The following is a 22,467-nucleotide window of genomic DNA, read 5'->3' as shown; positions in this document are numbered from 1 at the left end:
ATCGGCCTTTAATTACATGACTTTTATCCATCCACCCACCCACCCATCCATCCACCTATTCATTCAACAAATATAGAATATGGAGTACCAACCCTGCTCCTGACATTGTTCTAGATATGGAGGTATTGTAGTGAATGAGATAGGAAAATAAAAGTATAAATGCATAGTGCCATATATGCAACTTTCTAATACTTATTTTAAGCATGGAGCTTTTTATCAGGGAGGAAGTCACAGTGGAAACCATTGATTACATTATCCCTTTTCAGAATTGGAGGAAAACACACACCGGTGCAAACAGCTCAGGCTTTCTTTTGTTATATTTCTTCCTGATAAAGAAGTTGGTGTTAACTTCCTGAGTTTATAATCGGGTCAAAGTGTTGTTGATAGCAGCTGTCCCAAATTTCCTGTCTCCAGATCAAGTTAGGAACTAAAGTTTTCAAATATAGTTAATTGATTTTGCAATAAATATTTTTTTCCAAAAAGACAAGCAGTGTGTGTCTCTCTGTTTTTGAGATTTGTGGAGTAACAGAAAGAGCAAAAGAGACTTTTGATATCATCTCATCTAACATCCTTATACAGCAGAAGAGACCAAAGTCCTCAGAAGTTAAAGTGGGATGAAACCAGCACTAGAACCAGGGTCTTCCAAATTGTAGGCTGGACCTCCTCCAATTATTCCCGTATCTATTACCACTCTGAGCAATGGGTTTTATTATATTCAAGTAAAATATCTCTGAATGATGAGTATGATAAAATCCACCATATAGTTGAAAATATTGTAAGTGAAAGAAGATGGATGTGCAAGGCCACGTATTGAATAATTCCATTTATACGAAATGTCCAGAATAGGAAAATCTGTAAAGACAGAAAGTAGATTAGTGGTTGCCAGGGGGTGAGGGGGGGGAGGGGAAATTGGGACTAACTACTAATAGGTACAGGGTTTCTTTATGAGGGGATAAAAATGTTCTGGAATTAGATTGTAGTGATGGTTGCACAACATAATAAATATACTAAAAACCACTCACATGTATACTTTTAAATGGTGAATTTATGTTATAAGAAGTATATCTCAATAAAAAAATGCCATTAAAAATCACCATATAAAACTTTATTTTAGAAAGCTATAAATGGGTTGATATATTTGCTGTGTTTTTTTCTGACTCATCCAAGATACTTTTTCCAGTCTTTGCCCCATGTCTCACCCAGGTTTTCGTTTATTTGCTTAAATAGTTGGTTAAAGGGAAGGGAATGCCAATTGGATATATTTTTAAATTTACAGTACTGCTTTATTGGTCTTTCTCCTCTTTCTCCCCATCAATCACGGGAGAACTGTTACTTATGCTAGAATGTGTCTGGATGTCTGTAATGTCCAGAATGCCATGATTTTCTTAAAGTTAATTTTACAAGTCTTTAGAACAGGATCATGCAGGAAATGAATATACTATCCTCATAACTTACACATATAACTGTTCATTTTGAACAGTTTTTATAGGTCTTGTATTCTGCTAGGCAATAAAGTTTAGTTTATCTTAAGACAGAAAGGAACAAAAAATCAACCAACACTTCCATTAAAAGCCTTATGGTAACCCCACAATACTTTTTCCAAGCAATGAAGCATGAGTTCACCTTTTGCTTCTATCCCCACCTGTATTTTCGCTTCCCGAAGGCAGTCAATCCCAAGTTACTCTATAGAAGAAATATGGGAAAAGATATACCATCCTAAAACTATCAAAAGAAAGCTGGAGTGGCTATATTGATATCAGAGTAGATTTTAGAGCAAAGACTATTACCGAGGATAAAGAAGTTTATTTTATAGTTTAAGGGAGTCAATACATCAAGAGGACATAATAATCCTAAACATTTATGTATCTAATAACAAAGTTTAAAAATACATGAAGCAAAAACGATAGCACTGCAAGTAGAAACTGACAAATCTATAATTACAGTCAGAAATGTTAATACTAACCCTCTCTCAATAATTGATAGAACAAGTAGGCAGGAAATCAGTAAGGATATAGAAGTGTGGACATTGTTAACCAAATTAACATAACTGATTTTTATAGAACATTCCACCCAACAACAGCAGAATATATGTCCATTCCTTTCAAGTAGACATGGAACATTTGCCAGGACAGACCATATTCTGGGACATAAAATGAGTCTTGATAAATTTGAGAGGATGCAAGTCATACAAAATATGTTCTCTGGTCACAAGAGAATTAAATTAGAAATCAATCATGGAAGTATCTCTAGAAAATCCCTAAGTGTTTGGAAACTAAATTATAGACTTCTTTAACTCATGGGCTAAGGAAGAAATCAGAGGGGAATTTAGAAAGTAGAGTGAACTGAATAAAACTGAAAACACAACGTATCAAAGTTTGTGGAATGCCATTAAAGCAGTACTGGGGGAAATTTTATAGCATTACACGCCTATATAGAAAGGAAGAAAGGTCATCACTTCAGCTTCCACCTTAAGAAACTAGAAAAAAAAGAAAGCAGAAATAAGGAAATAAAAAATAGAGGAGAAATTAATGGAAAAAAACCCCAGAAGAGCAATAGAGGAAACCAATGAAACCAAAAGCTTGTTCTTTGAGGTCAATAAAATAGGCAAATTTTTAACCAGACTGATTAGGAAAAATGAGAGAGGACACAGATTACCAATATCAGGAATGAGAAGTGACAACACTTCTCATTCTATAGAATCTATAGAATACATCCTACTAAAATAACAAGGGAATATCATAAACAGCTTGCGCCAATACACAACTTAAATGAAATGAACAAATTCCTTGAAAGACACAAACTATCAAAGCCCAATAAAAAAAGGTAATGAAGAAATCCTCTATTACAGAAATTGAATTTATATTTTAAAACTTTCTCAAAAAGAAAATTCCAGGTTCAGATAGCTTCACTATTGAATTCTAGAAATATTTAAGGAAGAAATAGTATCAATTCTACAAAACTCATCCAGAAAATTGCAGATAAAGGAATACTTTTTAAGTCATTCTATGAGGCCAGTGTTACTCTGATACCAAACCATACAAAAATATTATAAGAAAATTACAGACCAATATCTCTCATGAATACAGATGGAAAAAGTCTAAACAAAATTTTACCAATTCAAATCCAACAATATACACAAAAGGAAAATACATCTTGGCCAAGACACTGTCAAGCGAATGACAAGCCACACACTGGGAGAGAATATTTACTCTACGTATATCTGATAAAGGACTTGTATCCAGACCATATTGGAAAAAAAATGCCCTAAAAATCAATAATAAAAATTTTTTTAAATAGGCAGAAGATTTCAACGGATACTTCACCAAAGAAGTTATATGGATGGCAAATAAGTACATGAGAATATGTCAACATATTAATCATTAGTCCTTAGGGAATTGTAAATTAAAGTCACAATGAAATAGTATTATACAGCTATTAAAATGGCTAAAATTTAAAAGACTGACCATACCAAGTGTTAGCAAGGATGTGAAGGACCTGGAACCCTCATACACTGCTGGTGGAAATATAAAATAGTCCAACCACTTTGGAAAAAAAATTGGTGGTTTCTTAAAAAGTTCAACATATACCCACCATATGATCCAACCATTCCACTCCTAGGTATTTACCTAAGAGAAAAGAATGCCTATTTTCATTCGAATACTTAGACATGAATGTTCAATGGCAGCTTTACTTGTAACAGCCAAGACTGTAAACAACCAAATGTCCATTATTATGTGAATGGATGAACAAATTATAGTATATCCTCACAATGAACTGCTATTCAGGAATAAAAACAAATGAGATATTGATACAACAACATGGATGATTCTCAAAATACTTACATTGAGTGAAAGAAGCCTGACAAAATAAAATACATAATGTGTATGTACTCCATTCATAGAAAATCCTAGAAAGTGCAAACTAATCTATAGTAACAGAAAACAAATAGGGATTTACCTGGGAATGGGAGAGGAGGACAGGAACGGGCAGGAGAAGGGATCACAAAGGGATGCAAGGAGACTTTTGAGAGTGACGGATGTGTTCACTATCTTGATTGTAGTAATAGTTTCACAGATGCATATAGATATCTAAAATTATCAAATTGTACACGTTAAATACGTATTGTATATTGTATGTCGATTATACTTGAATAAACCTGTTTAAAGAAAGAGAAACAAAATAATTTCTACATAATGGAAAATTTTCAAAGGAAAATAAAAACTCTATGCATGAAGATATCTTTATTTCAGGGGCAATAAAAAATTGGAACAAAATTATATGATTTAAATATCTAATGACGGAAGAATGCTTAATGGAATATTATATTACCTCCATTAAAATTATAATTCTATCGTAATGTTAATTTAAAATAGCAGAATATAAAATAATGTATGACCATTTTAACAGCTACATTGCAATAGACACACTGACAGGGGAGAAAAACGTGAGGTGGGTTTATGTCTCAATTCCACCACTTACTAGCTGTGCATCTTAAATTCCCTAAACTTAGGTTTCTCACCTATAAAGTGGGGATAACAATAACTTCCTGGAAAAATTGTTGTGAAAACTAAATGTGAAACTATAAAGAATACGCCTGGGACATAGTTGGCACTCAATAAAGATGTCTTTCTAAAAGCTGTAAAGTGCGTGTGTGTGTGTGTGTGTGATGCAAAGTACTTGGAAGAGGATGACAATTTCAAACAGCGCTCTTCCTCACCAGGAAGCAACCAAGCAGGAGCTGGGGGTGGGAGAGTGACATGGGAGGGTTCTAAAGTTCCATGTTACAAGTAAGAACTTTCCTGCATGTTAGAATATTTGTGTTGAACATGGACACGTTTCCAGTTTGGGGAGAAATTCAGATGACCAGGGAAACCCTTTTTAAAACCCCGTATGTCTTGCTTTCAGACGTGATCTATGATTCACGACTCTCATCATAAAGAGAGACAAGTTAGGGGATAGTTTTCCACGTGACAGAAAGGATTGCTTTGCTGAAAGATTGTTGGCTAAGGACGTGGGTGATAGTTATTTTCTAAGAATAGCTCCTCCATGCAGCCACACTTTCAAAAGTTTTTTTGCCTTCAGTATTTAAGGAACACACTTATTGCAAGTGTTGAGGATTCACCATGCCCCCAGATGAACACATGAAGACTTAAATGGTGCTAAACAGAGAGAAAGGTGTTTCCCAGTGGAAGACTAGCAGAGCTTGGCTCCTAGTAAATCACCTTCTTGTCTCCATAGTTCCTACCTGTCAGAATCGGATCATTTTAGTGACTAGCTGCAAATAACAGGCTTCTTAGAGTTTCAGATTTGAACCAGGATTTTAACTTTTGCAGATATGACTAAAGCCTACCCAGCTTTATGGCAAACTTGGGCCCAGGGTCAGGTGCACAACAGAAGGCAAGCTTGGTTGGAAAGTTCTGCTTTGCTTTTGCATTTTATTGTCGTGATTTTTCACAGTTTGTCTCATGCCACCTTGTTATTTAATTCCCACACCTTGGAGGGAAAAGTGTGTAATATTTTAATATTTATGTTACAGATACTTAACATTATGTTTCTGCGTAGATGGTGCCAAAAGAGTCAAGCCAACCTTTATTTATAGAGGGTAGAAAATATAAATCTGTCTAAAATCTTTCATGAAATGATGGTCTTAATATTTCCAGAGTTGATTTTGGTGCCTACTCTTGGAGAGACTTAGAGAGAATTGTCAATACAAGGTGTCATTGTTTTAGGTTTCCTATCCGGGACTTGCTTCTTTCTCCAACTTCCCTCCCTTTTGGCAACTTCTCCTTGCATTCTGTCCTACATTTGGCCCTGAGTCAGTTGAAAGCTTTGCAAGTTGATTTTCCATTCCCATCTGAATTTTAGCTTAGCCACGGAACTCTTTTCCATGTGTTTTTAATCATTTGTCCATGTGTTATGAGCTTATAGGGACAATATGGTTCCCCCAAGCTGTCTGCATTGTATAAGCAGAAACTGGCAAGGTGGCTAGTGGGAGAATGGTTTTCAGACGGATGTCCCCTACACTCACTTCTGTTGGTGATACGTTACCCCCATCTTCCAAAGGGAGGAAAACAATTTACAAGCTACATAAAGTTACCTAACACACATAGAGTCCTCTGGCATGAGTTACCTTTTCTAGGAGTGTAATTATTCTCCAGGAGAGACTTGCCTGGGAACTGTGTCTGGTAGGACAAAGTTCAAAGACCTACTCTGAGACTGAGCCATGCTGGGAAATAAAGAAAGGTTTATTCTGAGTCTTCCCAGATCCAGTGGAAATTTGATTTTAAAACAGGGTCTAAACACAGAGAATTAAGGATAAGTTCTCCAGGACAGAGAGATACCTCTTAGAAAGCAAAGCACAATAAGGACCTGTGTCAGAAGTTTCTGCCCACATTTTTGTTGGATTTGGTATGTTAAAACGAATATTCATGAACTTCCAAAGTGCCGAGCGAGGAGCCAGGAATGGGAAAGAAACAGAAAGATGCTTTAAACAAAAATCCCTGTTGTCAAAGTTGCTGACAGTGCAGTTTCCAGCAAACACAGACCCAGCCTTGGAGGAGCCTTCATTCCCTGGATAGGATGACATTTGTGCACCCAAATTAAACCAAGTTTGAGGAAGCACTAAATGGCAGAGTAAAGAAGGGACCTGGCTTCTGGAGCCCCAAACAAATCCTGGTGTTACGAGTGAGCTGGTTTCCTTGTAAAAATCCTCTACTATCTAGAGAGCTGGCTGGATGGCAGGTCTGTTCTTGTAGCTTAATACTTTAGGATTCTCATGGCTCTTTCTCCCACTCTGACCTCCCTTTCTTTCTCCATTTTATTTAGGACCAAATTAATGAGAAATGAGTAAAATGCTGCCGAGTTCCAATTGCTACAAGAAGGCATGGATGATTGATCCTGGGAAGAAAGATTTAAAGGAGTGCTGGAGCAAAAAGCTAGACTTCAGTGAGGTGGTATGTCAGAGGATATGAGAAAGTGGAGAATGGGTTTGGATAATTCTTCCCAAAATTTGCCTGTGAAGGCCGAAGACAACGCCGAAGTGCAGAACCTGAAACCTTTTATTAAATCGAGACATTTGAAAATGATTCAAAACAAGCAAACATTTTACAAATGCTGATGGGGGGCAGCCACTGGAGTGAAGGGAGTTTGATGATACGGGAGGAGACTACTCATTAAACTAGGTTGGAAAGGATGGAATTCCAAGGGCAGATTGGAAAGGAGGAGTGAATTGGTATGGTGTGATGGTCAAATGGGAGGAAACTCTTCCATTTGAGAGGAAGCTCTCTCATCTGATGGCTTTGATCTTTCTTTGTGGAAGAAGGGGTGAGGTCATTTATTGAAAATGAGGAAAGAGGCAGAACAAAGGTTTGAGATAATCAGAGAAGATTTTTAAATAATCTATATGGAAAATGAAGAGAGAGTTGACTAGAGTAATCAGAAAGATTGTTGGGCAGAACTGAGGGTTCTGTTAAGATGGGAGATAGTTAATTTGTATAGACTCAGTTTTTGCCATTTTGTCATCATCTCTGCATTCCACAGCCCAGGTGTGGCCAAGGGAAAGTGAACAGCTGGGTATTTCCAGGGGTGAAATTTTACTAAATGGGTGCAAGAAAAGGAAAAAAGAGCAAGGGAGTTGGCAATCCTGCAAAAGTTTTAAGTGATGGGCCATGAAACCAAGCCAGATAGGGAAGGAAGTGAAGACCAGAGAATTCTAAATATTCACTCATACATTCCTTTATTTTTAAACAATATTTTTGAGCATCTACTACATGGAAAAAACTGCTCCAGGGCCTGAGATGGTGACTAAGAAAGACATAGCCCCTACTTTCAGGGACTTTAAAATCTAAAGTGGAGACAGATGTTAAACAAATGTTGACACAGATAATTATTTAACGACAATTGTGGTAGTGCTATTGCAAGGATAAAGCAGAAAACAGATGCTGTAGGCACAACTGAGTGAGAGAACTGATAGAACAGCATGTCACAAGAGAGTAGAATGTGAAATTCACAGTTTAGAGGTGGAGCAATTCCTGGTAATAACAGGGGTCAGAATGTGATGGGGATGGGGAGACCAGTTGGAGCGGGGTCATCAGATTTCTACCAGGGGTTTGAATGGGACATCATGTAATACTGATGGCATGTTATTGGTCAGACGCATCCATGTGGACGCTGAAGTCACCCAGGGTAATAGGATGAGGAGTAAAAACAAAAAAGGCAATGAGCCAGGTAAGGAAGACAGGGCAGCTGGTATTGTCCCTGGCAAGGCTTATGGACATGAAGTTAAATACCTGAGATCATGTATTTTACAAGCTGTAAGGCAGAGCCAGGAATCGGATAAAGTTTTTCTGGCTTCAAGTCCAGAGTTACTTCCAGTTACATTACTCTCTCTGAGAGCAGCTTTCTGCAGAATGAAAAATGATCAAGGTAAACTTTAAGGATGGAAAAGAAGAAGCACGACACAGGTTTAGCACCAGTGAAGGCATCCTGGGCTGGCCATACATAGAGGCTGTGGGCAGTGGGGGATGGATGGATGGCAGGGCACACGGAGAAGTCACCTCAGCCGCCTTGGCCTACTTCTCAGATTGGCAGGAGCCCCCTCTGCAATCTTGATAAGAAGTTCACTAGTCACATTTAGGTATTATCCGTAACTTGTACACAGTAATAGACACATCCTCAGTTGCAAAAAATAAAATGCGTCTCCATAGTGTGGGAGTGTTTTGGACAGAGAACAATAAGAACACTGACACTGTGAACAGAATAATCTGACCTTAAAAGGGAATTCAGGGATCAGTGCCTAAAAGCGGAAATGGGGAATTTTTGTGGCATGCTATGCCATTTAATCTTTGTCCTTCTCTATTGGCTACACATTTTGTTCTCTTTAAGGGATGAATTGGTCTGTTGGGCCACCATAACAAAGGACCACAGACTGGGGGGCTTAAACAATAGAAATTTATTTTCTCACAGTCCTGGAGGCTGGAAGTCCAAGATCAAGACGTCGGTAAGATTGTTTCCTTCTGAGGGCTCTTTCCTTGGCTTGTAGACTGCTGTCTTCTCCTTGTGTCTTCAAACGGTGTTTCCTCTGTGTGTGTGTCTTTGTCTTAATCTCCTTTTCTTGTGAAGACATCGGTTTTCTTGGATTAGGACCTACTCTAACGGCCTCATTTTAACTTAATTACCTCTTTAAAGGCCCTATCTTCAAATACAGTCACATTCCGAGGTACTGAGGATTAAGACTTCAACATACGGATTTTGGGGGTCACAATTTGGCCCATAACAGGTGACAACTTAAAAAGATTGAATATAAAGAAGTTGATTCCAGTGATTGCCTCCATGGCAGGACAGGAAGCCTGGGAGGTAAGAAGAAGATTTGTCTTTCATTGCACAACTTTTTGTGTTATTTGAATTTTGTTCTTACCTATATTTATTACCTAATCAAAAATAAAAGAAAATTATCACACATCTATTGCACTTCCTTGCACTCAACAAATATTTATTGAATAAAATTAGCAGAAACACAATGTGGCAGTGCACAGTGCCTTTGGGATTTGGATCTACTGGAAAGTCTCTGATTAGTACAGGAATGGTGCTGCCTAGGTTTTCTTTGTGTAACTTATGTTGAATAAACCAGACTCTCCTTCTAGACTGCAAACTCCACTGGGCCTGGACCCTCACCATTTTACTCCCAGGACCTAGCACAGAGTTGGCACTCAAATACATGCTGTGTGGATGAATGCATCAATGAGTCCAATAAGTGAGCAGCTTTGGGGAGTGAGGTCCTTCCTCATGTGCTCTTTCCACAGAAAGTGGCAGGGAGGGGAGTGCAGTGGGGGGAGAGTTCTACACTTTGAATAATTTACCAAACTGAATCATGTTAAAAGGTTTAGGTGGAAACCACTAACCCTAACTTGCCCTCTTTCCTGTGTTTTGGAAAAGAAAAGAACGATTCTGCCTTGTTTTGTTTGTTTGTTTGTTTTAAATAGTCTAAACTCCCATGACACTATTGCTATTCCATATTTTGAAGAGAGAGGTAGTTGTGAGGCAATGGATGTGCCCTAAACAGATTCCTTCCACAAATTCATCAACCCAAACTCCCTTTTCTGTCTTTAAGTTTAACTCCAGTGCCCACCTCCTACCCCAACACTGCCTCTCACCTTTTGTGGGTTTAGATCCAGGGTTTTCAGGAAAGATCTTAGCCTCTCTGTTTTACCTCAGAGCACACGAGACCACTCTTTAGCTCCCTTCTGAGATTCATAAGAGGGACAGAAGACGTAGCTGTTACTGTCCTCTCACAGCACACTGGGAGCTCTATCTGGTCTTGAGGACATCTTAGTGCCTAGGAAAACCAGGTCAGGTTGAAATCAGAGAGTTCAGGTCGTGCTGAGACTGAATTGTAAATTGGAATGAATTATGAGATTGGCCCCTCTGGCTCTCACAAAGGCCTGACGTTGTCCCAGGAAGTGGACTTAGCAGGCTTGGGGTCATGTAGGCTCAGGCCTGCCTTTCACTGTGGCATTTGGTACTAAGGACCAACAATTTGTGGGGCTCTCTCCATACACAGGCTTCCTGCTGTGACTGGAGGCCCTCTCCGCACCCAGCTCCATTTGGCTTCATTCACACTGAGAGGTAACTAGATGCCTGTATCACCGGAGACCCAAGAGGCAGCAAGCTTTTGCTGAAAGCTCCAAAATGTTTGTCTATGTTCTTAAAAGTAAATAGAGCATATCATATACATAGCTTTAGGCTTGATGAAAGGACACAGTGGTGAAAGGCGAACGTCATCTGCCCTTAGCTGTAAAAGCCATACTTAGGGACCATAGTTCTCATCACAGAAGGCTTTATTTTGCTATATTTACCCTTCAAGATATTTGCACATTTTCTCAACAGGAATGACAGAACAGCAAAAGGAAATTCTCCACGAGTAGTTTTTAAATGACATTTATAAACAGCAAAATTGGGATCAGAAGAAGAGGAGTTTAGGACTAAAAAAAAGTTACAAATGAATAAGTGACATCCCTACAGCTAATATAATAGTTATGAAATGTATGATTCCACTAGACGATGCAACCTGCTGGAGGGCAGGAGCCAAGTTCGTATCATTTTCTATCATCTTCTAGATCTAGCATGGCCTCCAAAGTGAGTCTGCTACAAATTTTAATTCAACAGAAATTATTTGAATTGCATCCTATGTTCAGAGACGAGCAACCTGAGACCCCGCCTGGAATCCTTGGAATAGTCTTCCCTTTGGGGAAATGCTAGATACTCTCATCGATGGCAATGGAACTTCAGGCACTAAATGTGGAGTTTAAAAAGGATCAGGAAATATATCAGAGCTGGGTCCATACTATATTTATAATCAAGGGGCAGAGTGGTCAGCTCTGGAAAGCCTATTGCCTTGGGTGGCCGAGGGGAATTAAGAAATTCAAACAGCAGGCAATTAAAACAATATGAAAAATAGTAATGCTCATTTAGTATGACTCAGCTCTACCATCATTAATAGTAGCACAGGTTCTATGGCTATTTGGTTCAAGTAAAATATATCTCTTTTGATAGAATTCTGAAAAAGTGGTGCATTATAAAATAGTGCATTATTGTAGGTAAAGGAACTCACTTGAGGTTTTATCTCACAGAAATCAGACATGACGATTAAAAAGAACACAAGTGTCTGGAAAAAAGATTCTAATGGGTCACTTCTTGGGAAGAAAGCTTAATCAGTACTGAAAAAAAAAAAGAGGACATGTTCCAGGATTATGTATGTTACTGAAAGCAAGGAATAGGGTGATTAAGTTGAAAGAGGAGAAATATAAGCAAGTATTGGATCGATTCCCAATGAAAATACTGTTCAAATGGTGTGGAAAGTCGATTGGTCTCAATTCTGGAGTTTCAGTTTTCTAATATGTTTCTTTCTTTTTTTCTTTCCTTTTTTTTTTTTTTTTTTTTGCTGAGGAAGACTGGCCCTGAGCTAGCATGCATGCCCATCTACCTCTATTTTATGTGGGATGCCTGCCACAGCATGGCTTGACAGGTAGTGCATAGATCTGCACCCAGGATCTGAACCTGCAAATCCCAGGCCATTGAAGCAGAACGTGCCAACTTAACCACTGCACCACTGGGCTGGCCCTTAGATGTGTTTCTTTCTCATATCCTTGCCTGATTTATGACGTGGGCTTGGTGAGCTGAGGAGTCGAAAGAAAGATTTCTTGAACTCTCAAGGTCTGGTAGTAGCGCTCCTTTATTCAGAGAATAGCATGGGGGCAGGACCCACGGGCAGTGAAGAGCTGCAATGTGTTGAGGGTTAGGGCTAAATTTATAAGGCATGAGTATGTGACTTATTTTTACTAGACAAAGGAAAGATCACGTACAAAAGTCATTAAAATGGTATCAGTGCAGGTGGGGTCTGGTTATTGTGTGGTCTTACAACTTTAGATACAATCAAGTCAGGGTGTCCTGTGCTTCCCAGAGGATGATATAGATCAGCATGTAAGCCAGACGCCTTGGGCTTCTCTCCCTGGGGCTGCCTTGATCCACATCAATTTATAACATTTTTGAATGAGAGTCACCTAACAAGTTTTCCTTTGATCCTGAAGAAATATGCTTGTCTCCATCTTTATTTAACCTCGTCATCAATTGCTACAGAATAAAAAAGATGGTGTGGATTCTCTAAGGTAAAGAATTGACCAGCTAGCTTCATGCCCAGAGCTATCAAATCTGGTTCTTAGAATCCACGTTCTCAAGTCTGGCTCTTTGTTTAGAGAAAGGAAAAAAATCAATAGGGCGGCTTGAGGGAGACAGTTCCCCATCCTCACTGAAGACTGATGAGCTGACTATTACTTAGGATCCTGTTGAGAAATTTGTGAACAATTGAAAGAGTTTATCTGATGACCCACCAGTTGTGAAATTTAGCACCAAGTATTTGATTCTTAAGGTGAGGGGATTAACTTGCGAATTGTGAGTTTCCATGTGTGGAGAAGGAGGATATATTCCCTTTACTCTGTTACAATACAAAAATCTACAACCCCAACCACATCTAAGTAAATGGAGAGTCCTCTGCTCACCAAAGTTAACATCCTTCTATTTCTTCCTTTCCCTTCCACACAATTTTGATATACTTCTTTGACCACTCCCGTGAGTGTGTTTGTGTGTGTGTGTGTGTGAGTGTGTGTGAGAAGAGCCTAAAGACCTGGGATTTTGCTAAATATATGCCTCTAGTTTTGTCTGACACACTTCTCTCATAAAAACACATCTCATCTATTCTATCCCAGCACAAAGCAGATGCACCGCAAATGTTAGCTGACTCCGGTCCTTCTTCTAAGAGCAGTGATGGGAAATCCCGGCAAAGAATGTGTTGTTTTTGCTAATACTGCTCTTTCAGTCTCAGACAATAAAGTGTCAGCTAATTACCCCCTGGGTCCCAGGCTTTCACTGGGGCCTTCTAAAATACACAAAACCAAAGTGAAGGCAGGACACCATTAGCACTACATAATCCAAGCAAACAATAAATGTGTTTACCCTGCCTGGCTACTGACCACCTGCCTTCCCATCCCACAAGGCAGGTATCTATATATAGGATCTCCTTGTTCATAGTCCTGCAGAGAGTGAGCCTCCTTTTTGCGCCTTGCCATCTGTGAATCTCAAAGAAGTGTGGGCCCCCGACAGCATGCATCTCCTCTTACTTCAGCTGCTGGTGCTCCTGCCTCTAGGGAAGGCTGCACGGCACTGGGCTGGCCGCCAGAGTCCGAGGTCTGCTTCTCTCGTGCTCCTAGAAAGGAATCGCAGAGAGCTCCCCGTGGGCAACCACGAGGAAGCAGAGGAAAAGCCAGATCTGTTTGTTGCAGTGCCACACCTGATAGGTGCCAGCACTGCAGGGGAAGGCCAGAGGCAGAGAGAGAAGATGCTCTCCAGGTTTGGAAGGTTCTGGAAGAAACCTGAGAAAGAAGTGCACCCACCTCATGACTTGATCAGTGAGAACTTCCCACCTGGGCTGCATGCCCCCACTCAGCCAAAGGATGGGATGCAAGTGAAGAAATCTCCTCTTCGGGAAGAAGCCAAAAAATTCTGGCACCACTTCATGTTCAGAATGAGTCCGGCTTCTCAGGGGATCATCTTGCCCATCAAAAGCCATGAAGTGCATCAGGAGACCTGTAGAACAGTGCCCTTCAGCCAGGTATGTGTCCTTGGGGGATAGGGGACCAGGGTTTGCAGGAAGGGGATGGAGAGCTGAGGTAGGTGGAGAGTAGGAGAAGATGCTGCCAGAAGCCTAACTCTCAGATTTGGTCCTCTGGCACTCATCATAGGATTTGGCAAAACATACCAAATTGCCTTCTAAACTTTCCATTGACTCTTGGTATTCTGGAAATGCTGCAAAAATAGTATGATGGTACCGCCAATATTGTAATCATTCATATTTATGACACAGAGCTTGGTTTTATGGGGATTTCTTGACTTATTTTTATGTTAGGGGTGATCTATCCAGAGAGATGAGTAAGACTGTACCTTCATTGAGGAAACTGGGAATTTACAGCAATTGCCAGAACTTCTCTCTAGCTCTATCTCTACACTTTATTAGGATAAGGATGAGTAAGTCGACTCCATCTGTAGAGAAGTTGGAATAATTGGACCCCTCCCCAAACACTCCCGTACAACTGCATGGTGGTCTTAACCCCTGTATTTCATTCCTAACTACTTCAAAGTTCTATCAAATATGTTGACATTGTCAGGCAGAAGGTGCCATATCATTTCTAGTATTACAACAGCAAAAGTGATTTGATTCAACTTACTTTCTCATAAACTTCCAAAAAATAATCTCAGTGCAAAATCACCTTTCCTCTCGTTAGAAATGCCTGTCTCCTAATTCATATTGCACTGGCTGATTTGTGGTTATTGTGATTGATCCTACACTGTTAACATGAAGGGGCACTCCATATCTGCTTCCCCCAGTCAGCCCTGGCAACCCCCACATTCCAAATCTTAAATTAAAATTGAGAAATTGCATCAGGCCCTTAAACATGAAGATACTCAACCAAAAGCAACACAGGGTAGAGTAAAATTTTACAGTCCAATAAGGCTGCCCAATTAAGCAGGCAGTATTATAAAGTAATTGACTGTGCAGGGCAGTTAAGTATTCTGCCTGAAAAGGCAAGGATGTGTAACAATGACGAGTCAAATATCAAATAAGAATGACTGCTTTGTTGGCCGTATGCAATTAGAAAATTGCTCCTAAGAATCATGCAATCAAATTTCCTTTGAAACTCTTATTTTGAATTCTATTGCTAATTAAATTAAATTTAAGGTGTTTGACTCATATATTTTGAAGTGCACTTGGAGCTAGGTGTATAGGGTTATGGGAGAGGCAAAAGTGATGTAATGCATAAGGATCCGCAGGCATATGTGTTGCAACCTTGTTCCATGCAGCTTCCTAAATCTGAATGTATGATAGGCCCTGAAAAGTAGGATAGAATTAAACTCTTGATGTTCTGATCTATTCTCTGAGCAGCTGAACAAACACGTATTGAGAATCTATTATGCACAATGAACTGTAAGATATGGCACATTACTTATATAAGAAGCTAAGAAGCTAGCCATTCGAATTTTTTCATCTGGTAACATCCAACTAGATAAGATTTCTGGTCACTCTGTGCCCTTGTAGATACCATTACTTAGATATTGCAAAATATCCAAAATTGAAAAGGTTTTGAAATTTCAGTCTAAATTATCCTCAGACTTATAGTCTATAGCTTTTGCATCATATGTGTTAATGAAATGACTCAAGATAATTTAATGGAGATGTGCTTGCCTTTTAGACTATCAGCCATGAAGACTGTGAGAAAGTAGTTGTACAGAACAACCTTTGCTTTGGGAAGTGTGCGTCTGTTCGTTCTCCTGGAGCTGCTCAGCACCCCCATACCTTCTGCTTCCACTGCTTGCCTGCCAAGTTCACCACGATGCACTTGCAGCTGAACTGCACTGGCCTTGCCCCCGTGGTCAAGGTGGTGATGCTGGTGGAGGAGTGCCAGTGCAAGGTGAAGATGGAGCACGAGCATGGACACCTCCTACAGGCAGGCTCCCAGGCAGAATTTCATGCCCAGGATCCCTTTATCCCAGGATTTTCAACTTAAAAAGCTATCCCACTGTTACTTTTGAAAAGCAAAACCACAATGGCAAAGTTGCTGATTATTCAGTCTGGAAATGTTTAGTGGGTCCATAATATTTTAAGGGAAGGTGGTTTAAAAAGTAGTAAGATAGAACAATTTAGAGGAAATGGTATTCATCCGATTATCAGTACACATTTGGGATCTAGTCTTGGCTCTGCCACTAACTGGCCATAGGATTCTAACAAGCTAACAAGTAGAAAAGTTTTCTCCACCTCAACTTTTTCTCCTGGAAATGAGGGACTTGAAGTAGTTGATTGCTAAAGTCCTCTCCACTACTAATATTCCATGATCTATTGTCTCCAAGTTTTGGTAAAAGCCATCTGAAGAAGGAAAAGAAATAAACTAGGACATAAAATTGGGCTTTTTTTAATAGCTTGTCAAAGCATCAGGAAAAAAGGACGGGGGACGTATTTTTAGAAAGGATTCCTCATACTTGTAGCTGCCTTTGCATGTCAGGCAGTGTTTGATTTGATTTGTATCGAATGATTAAGTAGCTTCATAGATGTAAGCAGTAAGTTGTTTGGTTACCTCCTTACTTTTGATACTCTTCATATAAAGTTCATAATGTTGGGTCTTCGGCTTTGAAGAGGGAACATTGACGTTACTTTTAGTGGTTTACAGGGGCACCAGAAACAATCATCTGTGGCTAAACAAGTACCTGTATTATGGTCAAGGAAAAGTCCATGATCCTTTCCTGGGTTAAAGGTCAACCAGAGATGCTAACAAAAGTGACCAAGGAATGCCAGTAGAGGTCAAATTAAATAAAATGCAAAGGATTTAACATTGAAACAATTTACAGTGAAATCCTTTATCCACACGCATTTTGGATTAGGTAGCGAGTATGGGTTCTGCGTTTGGAGGACTGTTTTTTACTACTAGAACCTGGTATTACAAATTTTATTCTTCAAATGCTGCAATTGCAAGTCCTGAAGATATTCTGAATACGTTAATGTATTAAATTTTAGTGTATGAAACATTCTGGGAAATGTCGTGGCATTCAATTGTCTTATATTTTTTCCTTATTTATTTTGTCTGTCTCATAATTGAAAGGCACTATGTGGAGGTCACCTAGCTAGTAGCATTTCTGAAATGGCTTCAGAGGCTAATGACAATGGCCCAAGTGTTTCTTCTGACACTTCAAACAGCTTTCTGTTAAGGTCATTTAATCACTATCTTTCTGTGATTACATTTCTCCTGTCTGTACTCATTTGTATGCATACATTGTGCAGAACTGGTTTTCCCTAGCCATATTTCCTTTTCTATAATCATTCTTTAAAAATTCATCTTTAAAAATTATTTTATTTGGATCTCTTTACTTTCAGTATACACAAAAAAACCATTTCCCAGAATAATGATTTTTTTTTAAAAAAAAGACATCAATATTTTTAAATTCTATTCCTCTTTAATCACACCATCTAACCTGGTGTTCCAAAGAAGCGAATGCATTTATATTTAGTGTATGTTCTATCACACATCAATGTAATAGAATATGTGATACACAGATACACACGTGGCATTTACATCAGAATATATTATACCCTTTGGTGGTCAAAGACAACCTAATTGGCCAAAATATGGTCATAAGGATAAAACTGTTAGGTATTAATGATATCCCAGCTGGTCAATATATTTTGGTGCCAAAAGCTATTGAGCAGCTGTCTAGTTTGCAATTGCCTAACCCTGATTATGTAAACCTGTCTCTGCCAATTGGACTATCCTTCTCTTCCTTCCACGCTTGCAAATCTCTTTTATCTATCCTGCAAATGGACTTGCAAGCCCAAGCCCCAAATAATTACCAGTTTTATTCAAACTCTGGTCTGCCCTTTTCACACATGTGAATTTGAGATGAGATAGCTGACAGCAGAATCAGAGCTTACATTCATAGAGTGATAGCATGAACCTCACAAAATTGACCATAGTCAATCAATTTTACTCACAAAAAAAAAAATTTTCAGTGGTTCAACATAATACATGGGAGCATAAGAAACCAAGAGGAAACACAAAAGTACCCAATCTATTAAGTGCCAGATACTGTGCCGTGTCTTTTATACAAATTGTACAATTTATGTACTACATAAATGCATAAATTATACAATCCCATGGAAACACACATGAGGTAGGTAAATACTCTATTTTATAGGTGAAGAAAATAAGCTTTAAAAAGTTTAAGCAATTTACTTAAGGTCATTTGGAGTGTATTTTTTCTTTGTATTAAAATATTTACTCATTCATTGTCCATCCATTTAGATTTAACTCTTCTGGGTCTCTTGCCTATAGGCTTCAAAGCTGTTTTCTTTTTACTTCTTATCTAGTGCTCAGCTTTGAAGGACATTGACGTTATCTCTCTTTTTGTTTGTTTTGTGGAAGATTAGCCCTAAGCTAACTGCTGCCAATCCTCCTCTTTTTGCTGAGGAAGGCTGGCCCTGAGCTAACATCCGTGCCCATCTTCCTCTACTTTATACGTGGGACGCCTACTACAGCATAGCTTGCCAAGTGGTGCCATGTCCCCACCCAGGATCCAAACCAGTGTACCCTGGGCAGCCGAAGCAGAACGTGTGCACTTAACTGCTGCGCCACCAGGCTGGCCCTGATGTTATCTCTTGAAAGAGAAATCATCACCAGGTCAAGTTCAGTCAAGCATGCCCTGACTTTAGAGGTGGTCACGGCAGCCACCTCATCGGTCTTGGTCTCATTTTCCTTCTGCATAAAATAAAGTAGATAATAATTACATCAAAATTATTGTGATGATCAAGTGTAGGTAACAGTACATTGGAGAGCTTTAGGTCTTATAAAACTCCAAGGGGTTAATTCACTCTTCTCCATTCAGAATTTCTTTTTTTTCTTTGTTTTGAGAAATTTAAAAGACACAGAAAAGTGCAAAGAATAATATAACAGACACTTAAATTCTCATCATCAAAATATTTAACATTTTGTCATCTTGTGCTTTTCGTCTATTTTTTTAAAGGAAATGAACCATTTCACACATAAGTAATGTCTCCTCTAACCACCATGCTGAGTCCCATCCCCCAAGCCCCGACCCTTCAATACCCACCATACCCCCAAAGATTCTTGTTTATTCTTTCAATACTCTTTTAGATTTTTGCAAAGGTACATGCACATCCGTCAATAATACAGAGTATTACTTTTGTGTACGTGTTCCTTTATTCAACAGGTATACATTTGTCCACCAACTATGTGCAAAATACAGCTCTAGGTGCTGTGACTATGGCAAGGAAACTAGTCAGACAAGATCCCTGGTCCTAGAGAGCTTACATTCTAGTGGGGAGAGTCAAGCAACTTGAAAATCGATCAGCTGAAAAGCAAAAATACCAGGTGTCTATACGTGGTATGCAAAGAATTAAAGTAGAGAAGAGTGTTCGAGACTAGTTACCCTAGATTGGGTAGTCTCTGAAAGGGGGACATTAAAGCTGTGAGTTTTTAATTACATGCATGGCATTCGATATGAATTGTTCTAAGTTCTTTTCTTCTCCATACAGGATTCTGGCTTGTTTTTACAACAGTTTTTAGAGGTCTTTTTTCTATATATTTTATCTTTATTCTAGAAATTTGGCAGTAAGTATTCCCTACAGAGAGTGATTAACTTAGCTTTGCTAACTTATTTTTTCAATGTACATAGTCTCTTTAACATGTCAATTTAATTCCTAATTAAGAATGTCATGTGTTCTCTGAATTTTTACAGAGAACTTATTCTATGCAAGACACTGTGCTGAGAACACTGGAATAATCAAAGATAGATAAGACACATTTCCCACCACCCTGGAGCTTATAATATAGTAGAAGAGTTAATGCTTGTAAATTATAAAGCAATAATAATAGTAATAATAATAAGAGCTACCAATTATTGAGCCCTTACTATGTGTTCAAGTGCTTTATTGTCCTCATCTCCTAAAAGTAGAGATTTTATACCCATTTTTTCGACAAGGAGAGTGAAAGTCATAGTGGTTCATTCATTCAGTCCACAAATATTTATGATTCTCTGTGATGAGCCTGGTCACTGCGCTGGACACAAACAATATAAATAAATGAATATATGATTATCTGAATTTAATTCCTGACTTTAAGAAGCTTACAGTCCAGGAACAAGTAACTAAATGTCTTTGCTTCTGTAAAGCTAGAACAATGACCCCAACCCCAAACTCAAACCCCACTTTCCCAGTGAACCCTTCCTTAATCGCAGGCAAGGTCAGGTTCACCTCTCACGTGATTTCATGGCTCTGTGGCCTTCACTTCAGAGCACACACCTCAGTTTATAATTATACCTTTATTGGTGTCACCATTAGTCAGATCATAAGCTCCAGAAGAGCAGGGATCACGATGGATTTCTTTCCCCGTTGTAATCAATGCCTATGAAAGTGCCCAGCATGCAGGAGCTACTCAAGAAAAACTTTTTATTTGCATAAAAGAAATAATATTGATAGATATCATATGCTGAAAGTGTATCATGCATCAGGCTCTGTGCCAAGCACTTTGTGTATATCATCTCATTTAACCCTCACAAGACCATGTGAGGAAGGGAGTATCGTGTTATTTTATAGATGAGGATGCTGAGGCTCATATAAATTAAATAGCCTTCCCAAAGTATCACTGCTGGGAGTAGCAGAGGCTGAATGACTCCAAAGTCCCAGATCTTTCATACTATGCCACGTTGCCTCAAGATAGCAAAGAAAGAAATATATATATTTATATAAGCATCATATATATATATATATCCATATCCATATCCATCCATATATATCCATACATAGTCAGAGTTAAACACCTGATTCATTCACTTGTCTATTCCCGCTCTGATTCCTAAAGCCCATTATCCATGCCTGTCTTAAGGCAATTATATCCACGAGAATGCTTTCAACTCAAGTACCAGAAAACACAACTCAGAATATATTAAATTATAAAGGGATATATTATTTCACTAACAAGAAGTCTGGAGGACAACTGGTTCCCTGGTTGGTCAAGTCATTTCCACCATTCCATCAAGGATTCAGGTTCCTTCCTTCTTTCTGATCTGTCGCTTTCAGTAGGTCTTCCACTAGCTAAAACTCCCCTCAGTCACAACATGGCTGCTGGAGTTCCAGACATCATGTTTCACTGTTCACACACTGACGTCTATAGTAGAAAAAAGTTATCCTCTCACACTTGTGTACCTTTTAAAGAGCTGAATAAAATCAGTTCCATTGAGGATAAACGATGGAACAAAATCTTTGCTCTGACAGCAAGAAATAAAGAGAAAATGGCTGTTGAGTAGGCAAGCAACAGTATCTGCCACAGCCATGGCTACTTTTTAACTTTTATAATTTATTTACCTATCTTATCTTTCTTTCTAGATTGTAAAGTCTTTAACAGCAAGCCCTGTATATTATACATCTTTGATACCCCTCGGTTTCTAATATAATATTTTATGCTTTATATATTATATTATTTAATACATGAATATATTATTTCTATAGTATAATATTTATATTTTAATATGTATATATTTGCATATATACATAAATATAAATATATACATAAAATGTATAATTTTAATGTTTTATAAGGGATAAATGTTCAAATGTATGTAAGCTAAATGAATGAATTTTGGGAGCCGTTCTTGGAAGGATAGATAGTACTCATAGTGTGGGGAGTTTTGAATGGCAGCCAACAGGTTTTAAGAACATATTTGGCAGGCAATAGGGAGTTTTTGAAGGTTTTTTCTCAGATTAGGGTGGTAGGGGTTTACAACAGTACCTTCAGAGGAGCTCACGAACCCCCTGAAATGTGTGCGAATGTTGTAGGGATGAGCATACTTCAGGGGAGAAGGTCCAGAATTTTCCTGAGCTTCTCAAAGATTTCCATGAGCCAAAAATCTTTATCGTGGGTATGATAAATTGGAATGGAGAGAAAGCTGGAGGCGAGAAGAGCTGGAAATCAGGTGCACAAACCTCTTCTGACTGGAACTCAGGAAAGTCAAGTTTCCATTTTAGGAACAGAGAATGAATTCTAAATACACATGAGTGGGTCTTCTTCACCTTGTTTAATCTAATGCTCACATTCAGGAGCTTGCAGCGGTGAAACAGGTGAGTAATAATACCCTGAGCGAAGGAATGGACTTTCCTGTACTACTAGTTTTCCAGATCCAGGCCCCACTTACTCACCCACACTTCCGGGAGAGAGCTCAGATATTCATCTTGTTGTTTGCCTCCCTCTGATTCTGTTTTATTCCTCGTCCTTTCCTCCCAAAGAAACAATCACCAGTGACTACCTGTGGGTGGGGACTTGGGTTAATGTTTTTCAAGGAAATCATCACAACTGCCTCGTG

At 38.8% G+C, this 22,467-nt stretch overlaps 1 protein-coding gene and 1 long non-coding RNA gene across 3 annotated transcripts; one reads left to right on the top strand and one right to left on the bottom strand.

Annotated features, from left to right (window-relative positions):
• Positions 1-3,956: 3,956 nt before the first annotated feature.
• LOC139041681 (uncharacterized) lies at positions 3,957-22,384 on the bottom strand. Of its 2 annotated transcripts, none has more exons than XR_011497326.1 (3): positions 22,304-22,384; positions 13,944-14,136; positions 3,957-4,088 (listed from the first exon to the last, which is right to left on the bottom strand). It is a non-coding gene; the product is annotated as an uncharacterized lncRNA (long non-coding RNA). The 2 variants fall into 2 exon arrangements; XR_011497327.1 differs by lacking the exon at positions 3,957-4,088 and adding an exon at positions 13,620-13,756.
• On the top strand, positions 13,655-17,124 carry CER1 (cerberus 1, DAN family BMP antagonist). Its single transcript, XM_014843530.3, has 2 exons — positions 13,655-14,161; positions 15,798-17,124. Exons 1-2 carry the CDS (start codon positions 13,655-13,657, stop codon positions 16,110-16,112), a joined length of 822 nt encoding a protein of 273 aa, XP_014699016.1. The 3' UTR covers positions 16,113-17,124.
• Positions 22,385-22,467: the final 83 nt, after the last annotated feature.

This window comes from Equus asinus, chromosome 23 (genome assembly GCF_041296235.1).
Source record: "Equus asinus isolate D_3611 breed Donkey chromosome 23, EquAss-T2T_v2, whole genome shotgun sequence".
Lineage (NCBI taxonomy): Eukaryota > Metazoa > Chordata > Mammalia > Perissodactyla > Equidae > Equus > Equus asinus.
Note: the sequence above shows the minus strand (reverse complement) of the source record. Positions and strands in the feature narration are given on the sequence as shown.